This window comes from Podarcis gaigeae (assembly GCF_964106915.1).
Source record: "Podarcis gaigeae genome assembly, chromosome: 2".
NCBI classification, from domain to species: Eukaryota; Metazoa; Chordata; class Lepidosauria; order Squamata; family Lacertidae; genus Podarcis; species Podarcis gaigeae.
Genome location: NC_139679.1, coordinates 36,291,748 through 36,310,210, shown reverse-complemented (window position 1 = coordinate 36,310,210; position 18,463 = coordinate 36,291,748). Strand labels below are relative to the sequence as shown.

General features: G+C 43.2%; 1 protein-coding gene and 1 long non-coding RNA gene across 5 annotated transcripts in view; one reads left to right on the top strand and one right to left on the bottom strand.

The window, feature by feature from the left end:
* RECQL5 (RecQ like helicase 5) overlaps nucleotides 1-18,463 on the top strand; it is a 48,517-nt gene that overhangs the window by 2,032 nt on the left and 28,022 nt on the right. For all 4 annotated transcript variants that reach the window (XR_014560953.1, XM_083725655.1, XM_083725654.1 and 1 more), the window contains exons 3-8: nucleotides 604-725; nucleotides 1,388-1,906; nucleotides 3,399-3,504; nucleotides 4,844-4,955; nucleotides 5,217-5,379; nucleotides 6,259-6,344. Coding sequence is in view for 3 of the 4 variants with exons in the window: in XM_083725655.1 (XP_083581781.1) it covers nucleotides 604-725; nucleotides 1,388-1,906; nucleotides 3,399-3,504; nucleotides 4,844-4,955; nucleotides 5,217-5,379; nucleotides 6,259-6,344 (1,108 nt within the window). In the remaining variant the exon portion in view is untranslated. The remainder of the gene's footprint in view (nucleotides 1-603; nucleotides 726-1,387; nucleotides 1,907-3,398; nucleotides 3,505-4,843; nucleotides 4,956-5,216; nucleotides 5,380-6,258; nucleotides 6,345-18,463) is intronic.
* LOC310838406 lies at nucleotides 8,998-12,387 on the bottom strand. Its single transcript, XR_014560956.1, has 2 exons — nucleotides 11,695-12,387; nucleotides 8,998-9,526 (listed from the first exon to the last, which is right to left on the bottom strand). It is a non-coding gene; the product is annotated as an uncharacterized lncRNA (long non-coding RNA).

Sequence of the window (18,463 nt, the reverse complement as noted above, 5' to 3'; positions counted from 1 at the left end):
TTGTCATTTGATGGCTGGCATATGCCCCTGCTTGGCCATTAAGAGATGTGGAAACCTAGAAAATTTGAGAAAGGGGACATTTCCCATCCCTATCTTTCTTGGCCTTCACAGTCTATTGGCTATGAACAGAAGTGGGGTACCCATTGCATTTTTCTAGTGCAGGGCTTTCTGGAGGGTAGGATCTGAACCAATGGCTTCAAGTCGGAAGAAAGAAGATTCTGACTCAACATCAGAAATAGAATTCTGGCAGGACATTCTGTTTGACAGTGGAATGGACTCTCAGAAGGTGGTGGACTCTCCTGTTTTTTAAGCAGATGTTGAATGGCCATCTTGTTACGGATGCTTTAGTTGAGATTCCAGCATTTCAGGGTGTTGGACTAGGTGAGCCTCTTCCAACTCTAGTCTATGATTCTGTGTAACAAGTGTTCTATTTTTCTGTTAACTATCAATTTATTTTCTTGCCAGCACAATGTTTATATAGATATTTTGTAAATGTTATCAGCTTTCCCCAAAACACTTAGTGTCCATGCCCCCAGCCCAGAAATGCAGATAAATATATTTGTGTTTTAAAAAGCCTTGATTGCTGCACTGTTTCCTTTGCAGGGGAGAAGGATGTCTTTGTATGCATGCCCACTGGCGCAGGGAAATCCCTGTGCTACCAGCTTCCAGCAGTCCTGGCAACAGGAATCACTATTGTAATTTCACCTTTAATTTCACTGATTCAGGTAATACCTCTTATTGTAAGAAAGAAAGGAATCTTGAAGAACCTGTTGTGTCTTGCTTATGGTCAAAAAAGTAAAATCTGAGATGATTGAAATAGAATAGGTACCATATTAGCTGAATCCACCTCATCTGTGGTGTCTAGTTGACCAAACACAGAGCATAGTTATGTTATTGTATAATTCAGTGGTGTGCTATAACCTGATAGAAATAATCCTTTTTATAATAATTCCTAATATTCTTAATGTATTGGATGTTTGAGTGAAGAAGGTTATTCTGTTTTTTTTTTTAATGTATCTGTTATGCAGATAAAAATGCAATATATTGACACAATTCCCTGTTCTCTAAAGTAAACTAATATGGTTTCTTGAACTTCACTACCTAAGAGAAACAAATTGATTGCCAGACATTGTGAAATTATCATTGCTAATGAAATAGACGAGAGAGTGACAGTCTTGTCATTTGATTATGTTAGGCTGCCTAATTACAACCAATTTCTGTAAAAGAACAATATTTTAAGTCTTTAAAATAAATATAACATGGAGATGTGTTTTGCAAACTACAGGGCTGGTGGTATAGCCTGATTGATTAGGAATATATTTGTATGACAGCTATTTTGGTAGAAGGGTGCTTTCCTCTAAGCACCTTGCTCTTTTTTCTTTCACAGGACCAAGTGGACCATTTGCTCTTGCTTAGAGTGAAAGCCAGCTCTCTTAACTCCAAGATTTCTGCTCAGGAGAAAAAGGCCATCTTAGCTGACTTGATGTGTGACAAGCCTCAGATAAAGCTCCTCTACATCACACCAGAGATGGCAGCTTCCTCTTCCTTTCAGCCTACCCTGAAGGTTCTAGTGTCTCGAAACCTCCTTTCCTACCTAATAGTTGACGAGGCTCACTGTGTTTCTCAGTGGGGGCATGACTTCCGACCAGACTACCTGAGACTTGGCTCTTTGCGCGGTCAAATACCCAACACTCCATGCATAGCCCTGACGGCCACAGCCACTAAACAGGTCCAAGATGATATTGTTGCATCGCTTAAGCTAAAGAGGCCTGTTGCCACTTTCAAAACACCTTGCTTCAGGTCCAACCTGTTCTATGATGTGCAATATAAAGATACCTTAACGGATCCGTATGAAAACCTGAAACAGTTCTGTCTGAAGTGTCTTGGGCAGAAGAATGACTCTGGGGTGAGTTAAATCTGTAGGAAACATTTTGTTTTTAAAGTTTTCTCCCCTGCCTATCTTACTCTAGGCAGCTTTCGTTTTAAGTGGATTGGAATATATTTCCTAAAACTTAATTTTATCGGGGCAGGGGATGAATGAAAGGGGATTCTCGAACAGCAGAGCAGACAGTAAACAGTTAACTCCACTTGGGAAAAAGGCAAGGCCAATCAGGAAAAAACAACAACCTTTGTCTTGTCTAGAAAGAGGAACCTTCCAGCTTTGGGCTCTGCCTTCTAGAGAAAAGCAGGGCAATGTGGTTGCTCTTGGGCTACTGCTTGGCAGTTGCTTATAGTCCTTAGGCGTATACAGGGACAGGGAGAGATTACAATGCTTTTAGAGCATTGGGCGTTGTGATGGTGCCCATCGCTGTATGATCCTCCAGTTTGCACAGCCTCCAGCTGACGGGACAGCTGCCCAGGGTAGCAAACGATCTCCCTGAGCCCCTTGCATCCCCCATCAAGAGAAGGAGATAGCTGCCCAGAGTAGCAAGCAGATTCAAGAGTAGTGAGTAGACGTCTCCAAGCCTCCTGTATGTGGTGCTCTGCTCACCGGCAAAGGGAATGGCAACGGGGGTGGGGTTGGGCACCACACTGGGCATGTGCAGCACTCAGCATGCTCTCTCACTCTGCAGTCACTGAGGTGCTTCAGAGAAGAAAGCCACCACCTCTCCTGGCAGCCCAGCTCCAAACTCTGCCAATGGACTGGCAGGCCAAATTCTTTAATAAAGTCCCTCAGCAAGGGCTCATGGACACCTTACACAGGGGAGTTGAAGCAATTCTGTCTAGTGCTACCATTGCCTCCATTTCCAGCCAGCAAGCATTGTAAGGGCACCCACTGGATAAGTGCCCATCTTTTACCCTGTTAATCTCTTCAGAACCCCTCACTAATTTGGCAGCCTGGTATCCCAAGGACCAGAGGCTTTGCTTGTAAAGCAATGCTGTCATGCTGTCATTCACTGCGAAGGTAGGATTGAGAGATCTGTCAGAGTCATTCATAGAATTTAAGGACCAGAAGCCCTTCTGTGGATTTAGTGTTCATACATTTTTAAAGCATTTCCCAATAACTTCTTTTAAGGGAGAGGAGGAAGAGTTAAATCTGAGATTCTCAAGAGAGTTGATTTCATTGGATTGCATGTTCCCTTCTATGAAATTCCTGCATAAAATATGTACAATGCTGACCATAAGGCATGCATATGAAAGGCTATTACCACTGGCTGGAATCCATCACAGCACTAAATTTCTGGTTCTGTCAGCACAAGGATTTCTGTTTGTGTGGAAAAGAGGGAAAGTCCTGTTGCACAAGTGGAAATCCTTTTGCTGACAGGGATGTGGCAGTTGAATACCACCCGTTGTTTTGTTCTTCTTGATACCTTGGATCTATACCAGCTCTTAATAACATTAATAGGTTTCCTTATGACACTTTGATTTATGTTGCCTACTCTTCCTCCCCCTGTTAGCGCTACTCAGGCTGCGGAATTGTCTACTGCAGGAAGAGAGAAGTATGTGAACAAGTGGCTATTGAACTTAGCTACAGAGGAGTCAACTCCAAGGCATATCATGCAGGTAGAAAAAGCTGTGTTACTTTGATTCGTAAGCATTTTTTAAGTACGCGAAAGAGTTCTTTATTCTAGCCTCAGGGTCCAGTCAGTATACTGTGGGTTGTAAAGCCCGGTCTTGACTTGTTTTTCTTTAATATGTTCTTTAGAATGCAAATTTAGTACCACACTGATATGATCTTGCTGAATAGAGCCCATTCCAAAGCACAGGAGCCTTATTATCCTGCCAGATCATTGTGTCGGGGTAAGATTTCAGGTTGCTCAAAATTCTGGGCCAGAGGGAGTGGCAAAGTCCTGCATCTGTTCTTGACTGCACCTCTCTTCAGCATGGCCAATGGTTAGATATGATGGGGGTTATAACCCATAGCACCTGGGAGGCTCTGGGTTTGGGGAGGCTGATGTGTGTGAATGATTGCCATACCCCAGCATTCCTTTCTATTCCTAGTTATCTTTAGCCCAGCTCCCTTTCTCCTAGTCCCTTTTCTCTATGTGCTTTCTTATTGTAATTTCTCCTTTCCTGGACCTCCCCCAAACTTCTCCTACTCCGGCTTGCTTTTCTTTGCCTCATGATTCTCCCACGCTTCCCTTCCTAGTCCTCCTGTTTCTTCTGCCATTTCTGAACGCTTATCTCAATCCACTACCTTCTTCCCTTTCCCCTTTTTATTTGGCTTGCAACTGGATGTTTGAATTAATGCCAAAAGTGTTGCTAAATTGAGTACTTCTGGTGTATTGACTTTCCCTGAAGCCCTTTGCACTCAACTTTGCTTTAGTTTCCCCACACATGAGTTCCAAGGGAAAACGTCTCATACTTGGCTTCTAAACTTGTTCTGTACTGCTTTTTCAATGATACTTCTTGTTAGTAACAGGTTGGGATCACAGGCAGCTATGCAAGGAACTGGAATGTATACTCTAACACATGCTCCCTGCCATCAGGAGCTGGGTCCTAGAGTGTCACAGGCTGTAGGTGCTGCTCTGTTGATCCAAGCAGGACTTCTAATTCTTCTGCCTGGCCAAACTGGAAGCCTCATTGCTTCCCTGCTAATCACAGTGCTTTACGGACCACATTTTTATTCCCTTTTGTGTCTGAAGGAGGTTTGGGGATCTGAGTACACATAGTCTTGGGAGCTTATGGAGTTAGACTCCATCCTCAGACCATGAGAATTCTGTTTTAGGTCTTGGATTCCCCTCACATATGCTGGCAAAACAGGATAGGAGAAGTAGGCAGGTAGATGGATTCAAAGACAACTAGGGACTGATAGGTTGGTGTGGTTTACCCCTTGGTGATGACGGTAAGAGCAGAGGTTCTTCCTGCTGGTATCGCACTCTTGTCTTTTGCTTCTTCTCAGGACTGAAAGTAGCAGATAGAACATCGGTTCAGAATGAATGGATGGAGGAGAAGGTTCCAGTTATTGTTGCTACTATCAGTTTTGGAATGGGAGTTGACAAAGCTAATGTCAGGTGTGTGAAGTCATCCCAAATGGGCGATGCATACTGATTGTTCAATATACATTTGCTCAACATCTGGAAGAACCTGATACCACTATATTTCCTTGCCTGTCCCTCTTAACAGAAGGGTGTAATTAACAGCAAAAATTGGGCTTCTCACAGAGTGGTCTCTCTTTTTTTGTATGCTTAGTTTGGTCTGGGATTTGTATGCAGTTCTAGTTTTGTTCAGATAGGGATTTGAAAGTAATAGCTTAATTGTCTTACACCATGCAGATTTGTTGCACATTGGAATCTTGCACAATCTATAGCTGGGTATTACCAGGAGTCCGGAAGGGCTGGGAGAGATGGAAAGCCATCCAGCTGTCGCCTTTATTACTCGCGGGATGATAGGGATCAAATCAGCTTCCTGATCAAGAAGGAACTTGCTACGTTGCAGGTGAGAACCTTGTGTGACATGGTTCAATGCAATTCACATGCCTTAGCTAATAGTCCTTTGATTACAGTGAACTATATATTATGCTCTTGCATTGATGTAGTGTAATTGTATGTAATTTTAATTTTGTGAAGTCCTTGCACATGCTAATTAAGAGGGCAAGATATACATTTTACTAAATACGTGGCAGTATAGAGACCTTTAGATTTCCCTACTGTCACTTCAGAGGGGCTACATATGGAGTCATTTGTTGCTGTATTAGAGAGGCAACACTAGGATGAAAAATATAATATTAAGGTTTGGTTGCACTGAGGTGCACAAAAGGTGCACCTGAAAAGTTGGTGGTTTTACCTATGTGTAGCACTCCTACGGGACGCGGGTGGTGCTGTGGGGTAAAACCTCAGTGCCTAGGGCTTGCTGATCGCATGGTCGGCGGTTCGAATCCCCGTGGCGGGGTGAGCTCCCGTCTTTCGGTCCCACCTCCTGCCCACCTAGCAGTTCGAAAGCACCCTTAAGTGCAAGTAGATAAATAGGTACCGTTTTATAGCGGGAAGGTAAACGGCGTTTCCGTGTGCTGCGCTGGTGCTGGCTCGCCAGAGCAGCTTCGTCACGCTGGCCACGTGACCCGGAAGTGTCTCCAGACAGCACTGGCCCCCGGCCTCTTAAGTGAGATGGGTGCACAACCCTAGAGTCGGACACGACTGGCCCGTATGGGCAGGGGTACCTTTACCTTTAGCACTCCTACAGAGTTGAATAAATAGTTGGTTATAGTGTCGCAATGCAACTTGAAGAAAGAGGCATAGTTCTGAAAGAAAGCTTGCTTTTGAACACACTGTTTCTAAAAATAAGTGGTTTTGCTTATTTGTCTTTACCTTTCTTCAGGAAAAGCGAGGCTCCAGATGGAAAGACTCCAGTAAAGCTATGTTGAAAGATTTTGATGCTATGGTGGCCTTCTCTGAAGAACTGGGGTAGGTTTATCCTAATAGTTGATGGATTGGAGAAACATATATTTGTTTCCTGGTGATTGGAATCTTGAGGGCTTTGCTTTTTATGACGTGGAAATGCAACATGATAGACTGATCTCATATTGGGGGTTTGTGTGTATGTGGTAGCACAAATCGCCCATGTTGTATTACCTTTACCAGAGTTCTGCGAAAGGTCTGGTAGGAAATCTATTCTACATATTACTGTATTTTTGGAACCTCTCACTAGCTTTAACTTCTTTGAAAAGAAAGGCAATATGAAACCTAATGGCTTGATGCAAAAATAATTTTAATTGAATATTGTTTAGTCATGAAGCTTCCTCCTGTGATGTATGGTGGTCCATTGGTTGTGAAACTTTGCATAGAAGTTTGGAATGGTCAGCCCTTTAGAGAGTTGGATATTTTGGATGGAATTCGTTGCAGTGCTATTACGGTCGTTCCATGAGTGCAAGCTTTCCTGCTTGCCAAATGGAACAATTTCCTCTCTCCCATCCCTGTGCACTCTTCTGGGGTTTCTCCCAACCTCCCAAAGAGATATGGGGAGGGCGAGGAGTCTCACTGCATTGGTTCCTGCTAGCGAAACTATTTCGTTGACTGCAGCCTGTTGGGTTTCTATTCCTCTCACTGTGCAGATATTGTGTAGGACTGGTTCATCACATGTCTGTGTTATGCATTCCAGCATCAACTGTTGGAATCATGGGAGCGGATGTTTACTGCACTCTGCTTCCATTTGTTTTTGCTTTCACTTCTGACTTCTCTCTGAGGAAGACCAGAGAGAGGAGACATGTTTTCTTTTGTTCTGCCTTATGCTTAATAAAGTAGCTTAGTGCTTACAACCCCAGCCTAGCTCTGACTGCGTTTTATCTCTGCTGGACTCTGGATGTGTGCTCAGTGTCTCCAAGGCATGAGTCACTCTAAATTGTCGGGGAAGGCTGTCGGAACTCCCTAGAGCTGCACGCTGATAGGAGGGACAGGCTGGAAACGTTCCTGTCATTTGCCTGGGGGTTGTCCATGCCCGCAGGCTGACCCGACACAGCCCAATATGCACATATCCAGCAGGGGTCCCTAATTACAGACAAGTAACTACTACATAAATTGCAACCTGTACTAAATCAAGAACTCTGTACTTGAAACAAAATGCTACGCTGAAGCTGTCGCTGGCTTATTTTTGGAGAGAAAAGAGTGATATATATCTAGCTAACTCTAGGCAAATGTAGATATGCCCATAATCTAACGCAGATGCCCTACTACAGGAATGGCCATACGGTAGGAGCAAATAAAAATGCTTGACAGCTTTCTTATGATGCACACTGCTGTTACGTTAACTTGCTATTAAAATAAAATAAGGGGACAGGTGGAAGGCCATAGTTCCTTATTTTGATTTTCTTATCCTGTATAACTGTAATTTCTTGGTTCCATAGTCTGAATCTTGTAATGTGAATTTAGCAGGGTTCAAACCCATAACTCTGAGATTAAGAGTCTGATGCTCTACCAACAGAGCTATTCCAGCATAGAATATGTATTGAGTAATTTTGAAGACAAATTGGTCAGGCATTCTAAAGTAAGGTTACCTTTTTTGACTTATGCATGGTCTAAAACAGGGTGTTGAAGCACCCGGCGGCACTCAACAACATTTGATGCCCCCCCCTCAAGCCCTCGTGCTGCTTTCCCAAAGCTGGGTAAGTGAGGTGCTGGGCTTTGGGAAGACAGCGTGACGGTTGGCGGGGTGTCGAAATATGGCCTCACTCCCACCCCACCCCACTCCACTCCACCCCGTGCGACAAGGCAGGGGGCGGCCCATGTGTTCCATGGTAGAATATTCTTGTGGCTCGCGTGGTATGAGAATTTGGACGTCCCTGGTCTAAAATTTTGAAATAATTGTGTTTTGGTTGAAACAAAATATCCCTAAACTATTTAAGTCAAGTAGTTTATAATACAATCCTTGAGTTCAGTTCTTATAGTTTTCGGTGGTGGCTGCCTGAATTCATATGAGAGTGCTGGATGATAATAGCTACTGTTTTCCCTTTCTACTGTTGCTTCAGGGTCGCTCCTCCCAACCTTGAGATATTCTAGCTGTTTAGGGTTCATGTGCAGATATTACAATGCTAAGTAGCCAATCAGATTTGGTTAGGTCAGGCATAGGCAAACTCAGCCCTCCAGATATTTTGGGACTACAATTCCCATCATCCCTGACCACTGGTCCTGTTAGCTAGGGATGATGGGAGTTATAGTTCTAAAACATCTGGAGGGCCGAGTTTGCCTATGCCTGGATGGGCTAGGTGCTAAACTCTCTAGTGACAGATGAATCTCATTTGGAGAGAGCAATGTGTTCTATACTGGTCATCCTTTCCATTCAAGAATTACTAACAAGCAAAGTGATTTTTCAACCCTTTTGAAGCAGCTGGAAACATCTCTAAAAGAAAGAGGATCATTATATTGAAGATTTTAATGAAATGGGCATTCTTCCTCCACCCTTTGGCTCAGCTCTATCAGATTATGGAAATAAAATAAGAATTGGGGGAAGGGATTCATGTGGATGCATTTAAAAAACACGGCTCATTTAGTCTCATTTAGTTTCACTATTGATTAGGTTATCTATACTTATACTGGTTGCAAAAAAAGAAAGACAAATGTACAATTTCAAGGAAAACTGAACAGTCTTTGAATTTTTGAATTTTTACATGTCAGCTATTTCTTAAACAATTTTTTGTCACTTCCTTTGCTAGAAGTAGTTAGTTGTGAATCAAACCTGCTCAGGCACATGCTTCTTTAATGCTGATTTCATTTGGTGTCAGGCCTCATGTGGAAGCTGGTTGTGTACCTTTGAACAGTGCCAAATTTCCTCTGTAGTATGTTCACTTGTACATGTGAAACAGGGGTGTCAAGAAGCAACGATATTTCCCCCTTCTTGGTCCCACTTCAGCATTCTTCAGATTCCACAGACCAAGGCTGCTCTTGCTGTTTTATATGGGGCCAGATTTATTCCTTGGAGTTGAGCAGCAGCCAAAGATGGCAGCAAACAACAGGAGTGCAATGATAACCATGACGAATGAAGCTATTACTACCAGTCCCCCAAGAGCCCAGTCATCTGACAGAATCCGAGTTTTCAGATGTTTTAGAATGTCTTGAGAAGCAGTTTGTATTGAAGTGGACATCATTGCCAGGCCCTGGAGAATTAAAACAATATGTGCATTTAATACATAGACCACTGGAATAGGAGCAGCATCACTAGGACAGTGTCAACTTCTGTTGGGAGCAGAGGTGCCTGGTCCCCTTAGCTACTCTTTTTAAAAGGCTTCAGGGGCCTTGTTTGGCCAAATTTCCATGAGTCAGCGTTGGTGGGTTTTATTAAGGGCTCCCCTGTCTTTGAATATGCTTACCAGAGGTTAAGGTATCTAGGAAAAGAAAAAGACCTTTGCCTGGCACGGGAAGGTTCAAGTTTCAACGTGTTGTTTGTTGTTGTTATTGTCTTCTGAGAGATACAGAAACACCCCCCTCTATTCTTTACCTTGTAGAAACATATTTGACTTTTACATCAATTCACAGATACAGGAATTAGTCACCATGAATATATATAGAATTATGATGCTTTCTACAAGGTTATTTTCAATTGTTTGCTCATTCTGCACCTTGCTGCATTTGCAGCTGCTCCTGCTAATTCTGCTGCTGTTAACAGCTGGGTGCCGTTACTGGAAATCCTCAGCTTCCATTGCATTCTGTACATAAAAAGATGCTGAAACGGAAAAGGCACTGACATAGGATTGGACTAGATGACCCTCAGGTTCCCTTCCAGCTCTACAATTCTGTGATTCTAGCTAAAGTGTCGTTCCATTTAAGTGGAGGGGGTTTACTTTAATACGGATGTGTATGCCGAGAAATCCTAGGCGTCTGCTCAAATAACATTTTCAAAAATTTGAATCTTAAGTCACCAGAAATAGAAGTGAATTCAGGGCTTGCTTTCCACATTAAGTGTGTTCAGACTTGTTGTCTGTAAACAGATCTGCAGAACTTGCTGCCCCACTCTATAATGTAGCAGGCACTCAAATAAATGTTGAAATGAAGTAAAGAAATTAATAGAGGATAGAAGTAACAGGAAGCAGCACTCCACTCCTTCTTTGAGTTCCTGCACTTTTACCCTATCACATCCAGAAATGGTTTCTACTGAAGGCAGACTGGATGGACTTTTCTCCCCGCCTCACTTGGCTGTCATTATTTTTAATTTCTTGTGACCAAATGGTGGTGCTAAACAGAATTGCCCTTTACCTCCTTGCAAATTTCTATACAGTTCCTTTCTTTTTGGAGCTCACCATGAAATTTCACATATTAGCACAGGCAAACTCGGCCCTCTAGATGTTTTGAGACTACAATTCCCATCATCCCTGACCACTGGTCCTGTTAGCTAGGGATGATGGGAGTTGTAGTCCCAAAAACATCTGGAGGGCCGAGTTTGCCTGTGCCTGTATTAGCATTTCAGTTGATGACATCCATCCATTCAAAAAGACTTGCATCCTGCAAAGTGTCAAATGTTTCATATGTTATGGGTTTTTGTTTGTTTGTTTGTTCTTAGAGATTCCAATAGAAAGTCCCAAAGCAACTGTGGCTGAAATAAATGTCTCACCCACTTAAAAGCCTCTTAGAATTGTAGAGGACTGATCTCTCCAATCACCTTTCAGATTGGAGTGCTTACAGGCCTATTGTTGTGACATCTAAATGCAGTCTGACATCTCTTTGGAAGCAGCTTGTACTTTTAATTCCCCTGCTACGTTCTGTTCTCATTGAAAAGGGCATGTGGATTATTCCCTCGCTTCACATTTGCTGCTGTGCAGAAAGACTGGAGTAATTGGAGAGCAGAAAGAATGAAACATCAGCTAAATTTCACTGCATTTGTATCATTGCTTTCTGGGTTTTTGTTGTTTTCTCTCTCTTTGCCTACATGCTGCATGAAACGAGGGATTAAGGGGGAATGTAACATTTCTCCCACACAAAGCCATGCTCAGTTTGAATCTCTCAGGCACGCTCCAGTTGTCTGCACCACAGCAAAAATATTTGGATAATGCTTCCTTGTTGGAATAAAAACAGTTTGCTTTAGCAAGGTCATATATGTGTACAGCCAGATTAATAAAAGTAGAAACAGCAATGGGCTTTGTGCAAATTTCATCTGTAATCTGGAGGACTCTTATAGTGACCCTTAAACCATTTCCCATAAAATGACGAAAGTAATTGTGGCACATGAATAACTTAATAATTGTGGCAGTCTGTTCAGAGCGAACAGATCACTACAGATAATTCTAGTAAATTTTTGAAAAGTAAGAATAGAGAACAACTCTCTGCTCACCTTAAGCTATATGTAGTTGCCTTTTTAGAACCTGTCGGCTGGGAAGACCTCCTTAATTGTGCAAAGAGAAAGTGTGTAATGTCTAATATCTGTTTGTACTTTAGCAAATTATTAACACAGCCAAGAGAGGGTGAGGCTTATCTGAAAGCTTGAATTATACAATCAGGCTTCATTTTATCCATGTTGTACTATTATTGATTGAGCCACCTCCAAAGCTCAGTAATATTTGCTTAGTTGGAGAAGGCACATGGGAGAACATGCAGGCTAAAATTGTTTCTTCTTTCTGGTCTTTGACCATACTTAACTAATTTTTCTGGGCAGGATCCTTACTGGCGGGAACCCCCAGAACATTTTCAGGGGCTCGTGGAGGGAGGAAAGTCAGGAAAGTCTTGTTCCTCAAGTGGAACTTGTTTCGTGCATGCATTCTCCACTTAGTGCTATGTTGAATCCCACCTGCTGTGTGTTACAAAGGTCCCAGCTTGATCCAGGAATTGTGTGGAAGCAGGTAGATCTGTCACAAAAGACTGGCAGGAGCAACATAGGGAATTAATTGCCTTCTGCAGGTTTGTAATGATTAAATGTTTACCCTTTCAAAAATGAAGGTATGCATTAAAGTTCATTATTTAGGCTGGGATCTCATACTTGTTTACCTGTGGGTAACTCCAATTGAACTTAACGAGTAGTTGTGAATAAGAGTACCGTATTTTTCGCTCTATAGGATGCACCGGACCATAGGAGGGGGGAGAAGAGGAAAAAAATTTTTTTCTTGTTCTCCCCCTCTAAAACAAGGTGCGTTCAAGGTGCATTCACCCAAAGCCTCCGGAGCGCAGCGGGAGTTACCGCTGTGCTCTGGAGGCTTCAGGCGGATACCTTGGAAGCCTGGAGAGCGAGAGGGGTCGGTGCGCGCTGACCCCTCTCACTCTCCAGGCTTCAGTGAAGGCAACCCGAAGCCTCTGTAGCATGGCAGGAGTTCCTGCTGGGCTCCGGAGGCTTCAGGTTCCTTTCAACCTGCTCTTTGGGGCTGGCAGGGGGAAGCGCTGCTTTCCCCCACTGCCAGCCCAAAATAGCAGGTCAGGGAACAGCGCAAAGGCTGCGCGCAGCCTTGCCGCTGCCCCCCGAGCTTGTGGGGCTGGCGGTGGGGGGAAGCGCTGCTTTCCCCCACCGCCAACCTCAAAGATCCCTGAAGCCTTGGGAGCGCAGCGGGACCTCGTGCTACACTCCAAAGGCTTCGGGTTCCTTTCATTGACCCAAAGCCTTTGGAGTGCAGCACGAGTTCCTGCTGCACTCCAAAGGCTTGAGGCTTCGGGGACAGCGTTTGTAGCCTCCGCAGGGCAGCGGGGTGAAGGCACCCCGCTGCCCTGCGGAGACATTGCGCAGCTACGCCCAAGCTAGAACAGCGAGATGGAGCGCTCCGTCTCCCTGTTCTGGCTTTGGGGACAGCCTTTGTAGCTTCCGCAGGGCAGTGGGGTGAAGGCACCCCGCTGCCCTGTGGAGGCTTTGCGCAGCTAACCCCAAGCTAGAACAGCGAGACAGAGCGCTGTGCAGTACTCCGTCTCCCTGTTCTGGCTTTGGGCTTAGCCGCGCAGCCTGCATTCACGCTATAGGACGCACACACATTTCCCCTTAATTTTTGGAGGGGAAAAAGTGCGTCCTATAGAGTGAAAAATACGGTACATTGTAAGACTTGCAGAATTCTGTCAGATCCTTTACATAATTCTTTGTTCGCTTCTGGTGGTGCATGGTCATGGTCTTGATGACTTGGGCTAATCTGATCTTTTGAATAGGGGCTTTGCTATAGATGACATATCTATTAGGAATGACACCTGTGCAGTTCATTGCATTGTGGCAATATCCTCCCCCTTTTGCACGTGGTTGGTTCCATTCCTTTTGCCTTGTACACATGTAACTCTTTTGAAGTTCATTGGAGTGTAAACCAAATGTCCACAAGGTCTGCCTTTGTGGAAATGGATTTCCTTTCAGTTGCAAACTGTAGCTGGGCAGCTCATTCCTGGCTGTGCTTTAGCTTGCCCAGCTGCTGCACACATTTCCTGAAATAACCAGCCCTCTCTGTATCTTATTAGCTCTGTGTACAAGCACACTTTAAACTACAGAGACCAATGAATGGATCGAAGAATTTAACCTTTTTTATTATGTTCTTTCCACAAATAACTCTAAAGTAATACTCTAAAATGTCCCTCTTTTTGTAAACTCTCTCAGTACAATTGCCTTAAATAAGATGTATTAATGCCACAAATATAAACTATTCATATCACATATATTTAAGAGAATGCATTTAACTATAAACCCCAAGCATATAAACGATATGTTGTTCCCCTTTCACCATACTAAAGAACTGCCTTGTAACATGGAAACAAGGCAGGCTTTTTGAATGAGAAAGAAAACACTCAAATATGTAATATATATTTTGAAAGAGGAAAATATTCACTTTAAGGCAGGCAAGCAAAACGACATAGTGTTTTGGTGGCTCGGCATCCTTTTGTTTTCATTCTTTCACAGAAAATGGCTCGTTCTCTGTTTGCTCTCTTTGGCAATCTTCCTTCCTTAATGGAGGCAGTGAGGGATGGGGGGGAGTTGTTACTGGTGCTCTTCTTCACAGTCTCTGAAATCATATGCCAACTGCAATGTTGCATCACCTTGATCAGACATCACATGCTCTTGTATTCTTGACACAACAGTGAACCAAAAACTAACCCCTGTGTGATGTGATTGGTTTTTAAAAGATTCAGAGACAGTGAAGAAGAGCATCAATACCAACTCCCCCCCCCCATCCTTCACTGCCCCCATTAAGGAAGGAAAACTGCCAAAGAGAGCAAACAGACAATGAGCCATCTTCTGTGAAAGGATGAAATTGTTTGTATTGTTGTGCTTGTGTTGTTGGCTGCAGACACTTGGACATCGAGGAGGAAACACTGCTTATGTTGTCGTTTGTTCTGCTGAGCCATTGCACGTGGCTCGAAGTTCAGTGGAAACTGCTTGTATTCAACATCTTCCTGGAACACCACCAGGTGGAAAAGTATAAACAGTCTTAATCCTGGCTAACTTGCTTGTGGCATTTTTGCACACTTTTATGGATTAACTCACTGGCCAGCCATGATGCAGTTATCTTCGTCTTGATAGTAAACTGTCTGCAAAGGGGCAGAGAGAGAAATACTGAACTCCATCACTTCATCAGTGCCCTACAGTGACCATGGCATAAAACCCTAGGCAGGGCGAGGTCTCTTTCACGCTGCTCTTCCTTAGTGCTCTCATCCACTATCTTGTAGAAGAGTATTGTGGTGCCAGCTGGTAGCAGTCTGCACACATTCCTCAGTACATCCACACCCTTTTCTTAATGCATTCTCATACACAGTCTGCCGGCCGAACTTGGATCCTCCTAGGCTTGTGAACAGGTGTTCCATTACAGCAGCGGGCACAGCAAACACTGCAAGCTATGATCATCATCGAAAGTACCGTAACTGAAAGGCAGAGAGAGAGAGAGAGAGAGAGAGAGAGAGAGAGAGAGAGAAAGAGAATATTAGCTTCTGGGATTGCTAGCCAGGAGTTAGAATAACCCAACCTGCTAATACAATGAATAGGCTCACCAGAAAGGGACAGTTGTGGCTTTTACATTTGTCTTGTGTCCTCTGGAATTACTAGAGGGCGCAAGAGTTGCTAACAACAGGAGCTCTAGAACAAGCATGCCCAAACTATGCTTGTTGTTTTTAATTGTTCTGCTATTGGCACCTACAAAAAAAAGGTAACCTACACTTTCCTGCTCTCCCAGCTGCGCCCAGGCTTGGAGTGGAGAGTAGGCAGTCATGATCACTGTCAAGGTAATGGGTTCCTAGAAAATACAGGCAGGGAGAGGGAGTGAAAGGAAGAAGCAGCTGGTTCTCTGAGTGGAATGGATAAAGGACATAAACAACACTTGGGCTGTAGTGGAGACTGGGAAAGGAAATTCTGGTGATGGGTTGGGGAAGGATTTTGCATGGCTTTCAAACTTACGAACATTAACCCACTCTGCTGAACAATGACTATTACTACTAATGGCTTTTGTCTATATGGTGAAAGAGCACAAAGTGTGGGGTTGTGTTCCCTGTTCCTTTTACATCATGCCAACGCTAGAGTGGCACTGAGCGCTGGAAGTGGGAATCTCTGGATTCAAGTCATACACCTCTCTCACAAACTTGTTGTGAGGCCTTGTAGAAGCCACTGTTTAACACATCAGCGAGACAGAAATAATACTGACAGTTCTCAAAGGATGGTGTGAGCTGCACAATGATTATAAACCCCATTGCAAATCAAACAATATATGAGTGGTAGTAGCTGTTCTTAAAGGTACAGCTGATTTCTAATGTAAAGAGTACCAGCAGGTAAAGGGCAAAGGAAATAATCTTCAACATGTTTAGTCAAAAAGCTTTAGTTCAGGCTAGCCCAGAGTTCTAGCTGAAAGAAGGCTAGGCTCATCTGGCACTTTCCCAATTCCAACAAGGGGAGGATTTGTTGCAGTACACAAGCAGGCTTTTCTTCTTTCGAATTCAACAGAAGAAAACATTATACAGTTGCTTTTATATCTACCAGCTTTCTTCGGTATCTGTGGTTGTTAATTACCCCGTCACTTGTTTCAGGAACTGCTCCATGCCACCTGGTGTATCTTTGGACACATGCATGTTAATCACTTGATGACTGTTTCATATTTGAACATCTGTCACAGACAGAGCTTCCCTACCGCTTTGGATATGCTGCTTTGCAATGGATATGCACACTTCATACATTCATCTAAGAATGCAAGTGATGAGAAGTTATGTGTGAATTGGGCCTCGTTCTCTCTATGCTGGGAGATTCCGCTGTTAGCTCTAAACTGTACATGCTACCTCCTACATAATCTTGTAGTACGGTAGCCCAAAGCAACACTACCATTTGACCCAGAGTTAACTATTTCTGTAAATGTTGGCTCCCATGCCATTCATATGATAAAGTTCAGATTGTAACTTTAAATTCTATAGAACCTAGGGGCTGGCTGCCAGTCCTGATTCTGCCACACAAATATTCACATATATAAACAGCATTTATATTGTATGGTGAAACTTAGCAGTGTAGATCTGCACTGATTTCTTACAAACGTTTACTTCAAGCCTGTCCTGAACATCACAATTGCTGAGGAGTCAGAAACCATGTAGATTAAAGAAAAGCTCAAAAAAAAAAATACATTATTCATAGCTCCTGAATGACAAAATAGACCCTTCTGATGAGCCCAGAAAGTTGCAAGCATGATTCATACTTACCAATGAACAAGATGATGATGAAAAAGAACACAATCTCCAAAGGTTCTGCCTTGGGTAGTCCCTCGAGCTTGAGCCATAGCTTGCTACCTAGAGCATAGAGTTCATTCTGAAATTCCTTGAAAGACATCCTGCTTGGGTTAACCCACGTTTTGTAACACTGGGGGACAGGACGGGGGGTGGGGTGGGGAGAACAAAAGAGAGAATTTGTCAGAGTTTCTACTGTTAACTTTCATAAACTGAACACCAAGAAGGAACTGCCTTTTCTGTGGCGCTAACTAAATTGAGATCACCAGCAAAACAAGTTTAGCAGGGCTCTGCCCTTGATTTTCTAGTCATGTGCACAGCAGTTCAGAAGGAGGCTTATTAGACACATCCAAACAGAATGTACATTCAAGCCAATCAGAAATTGATTTCCCTAATTCTGACTCTCATTATTTCAGAGGTTACAGCAATAATCTTGCTCTTCTTCCTGAAAAAATTCTTCCTCCACAGAAATATTTGCCCATGTCAGGTATTTATTTAAAATATGTATATCCCATCTTTCCACAGGGCAGACTACAAGTTGTGTGTGTGTAAACAAACAAACAAACAAACAAACAAACAAACAAACCTTCTGCACACACTTATCCATAACTATTTACTCCATAATAATTAACAAAGTTTATAGTGAAGTTTTTCTTGATCTTCCATCAAAGAAGAAACGGCTTACGTCTCTACTCTTTTCACCTTCAGAAGAAAGTGCCTGGGTTCCACATGAAGTACGTAATGCTGTAGCATTCCATATTCTCAGTTCTATTCCACTGAGAATCATTTTCTTTCGTTCTAGAGCTGCTTTGACACCGGCTGCTTTGTCATGTGTTCTAAAAGGTCTAACACAGGGGTCAGAAAACCTTTTCAGTAGGGGGCCGGTCCACTGGCCCTCATACCTTGTGGGGGGCTGGACTATATGGGGGGGGATTAATGAATTCCTATGCCCCACAAATAACCCAGGAATACGTTTTAAATAAAAGCACACAATTCTACTCATGTAAAAACACGCTGATTCCTGGACCGTCTGCGGGCCGGATTTAGAAGGCAATTGGGCCGCATCTGGCCCCCGGGCCTTAGTTTGCCTACCCATGGTCTAACATCTAAGAATGATAATACAGTAAATTTCCCCAATTTAAACATAACTCAGGCATACTCTGTGCATTATTTTCACAGTGTGCCTTAATCTGGAGTTTATTCCTGGAGGAGTTTTGAACACTGCAGCTATTAAATAAGAATGTGTATTTAATTTGGTGTGAACAGTCCCCTTTCTATTTCGTAGCCTATCATGCGCGTAAACAAAGCATTAAGAAATAAAAAAGTTAAATGTTGATTTTTGGGTTTCCAACCCTCATGTTAACAGTGTGCAGAAATACATGGTCTTTTCTCTTCTTGGTTGAAGCAGCTAATTAACTTGTTTGTTTGAAACTTTGAGAGCTTCTTGGCCTTATTGTCAG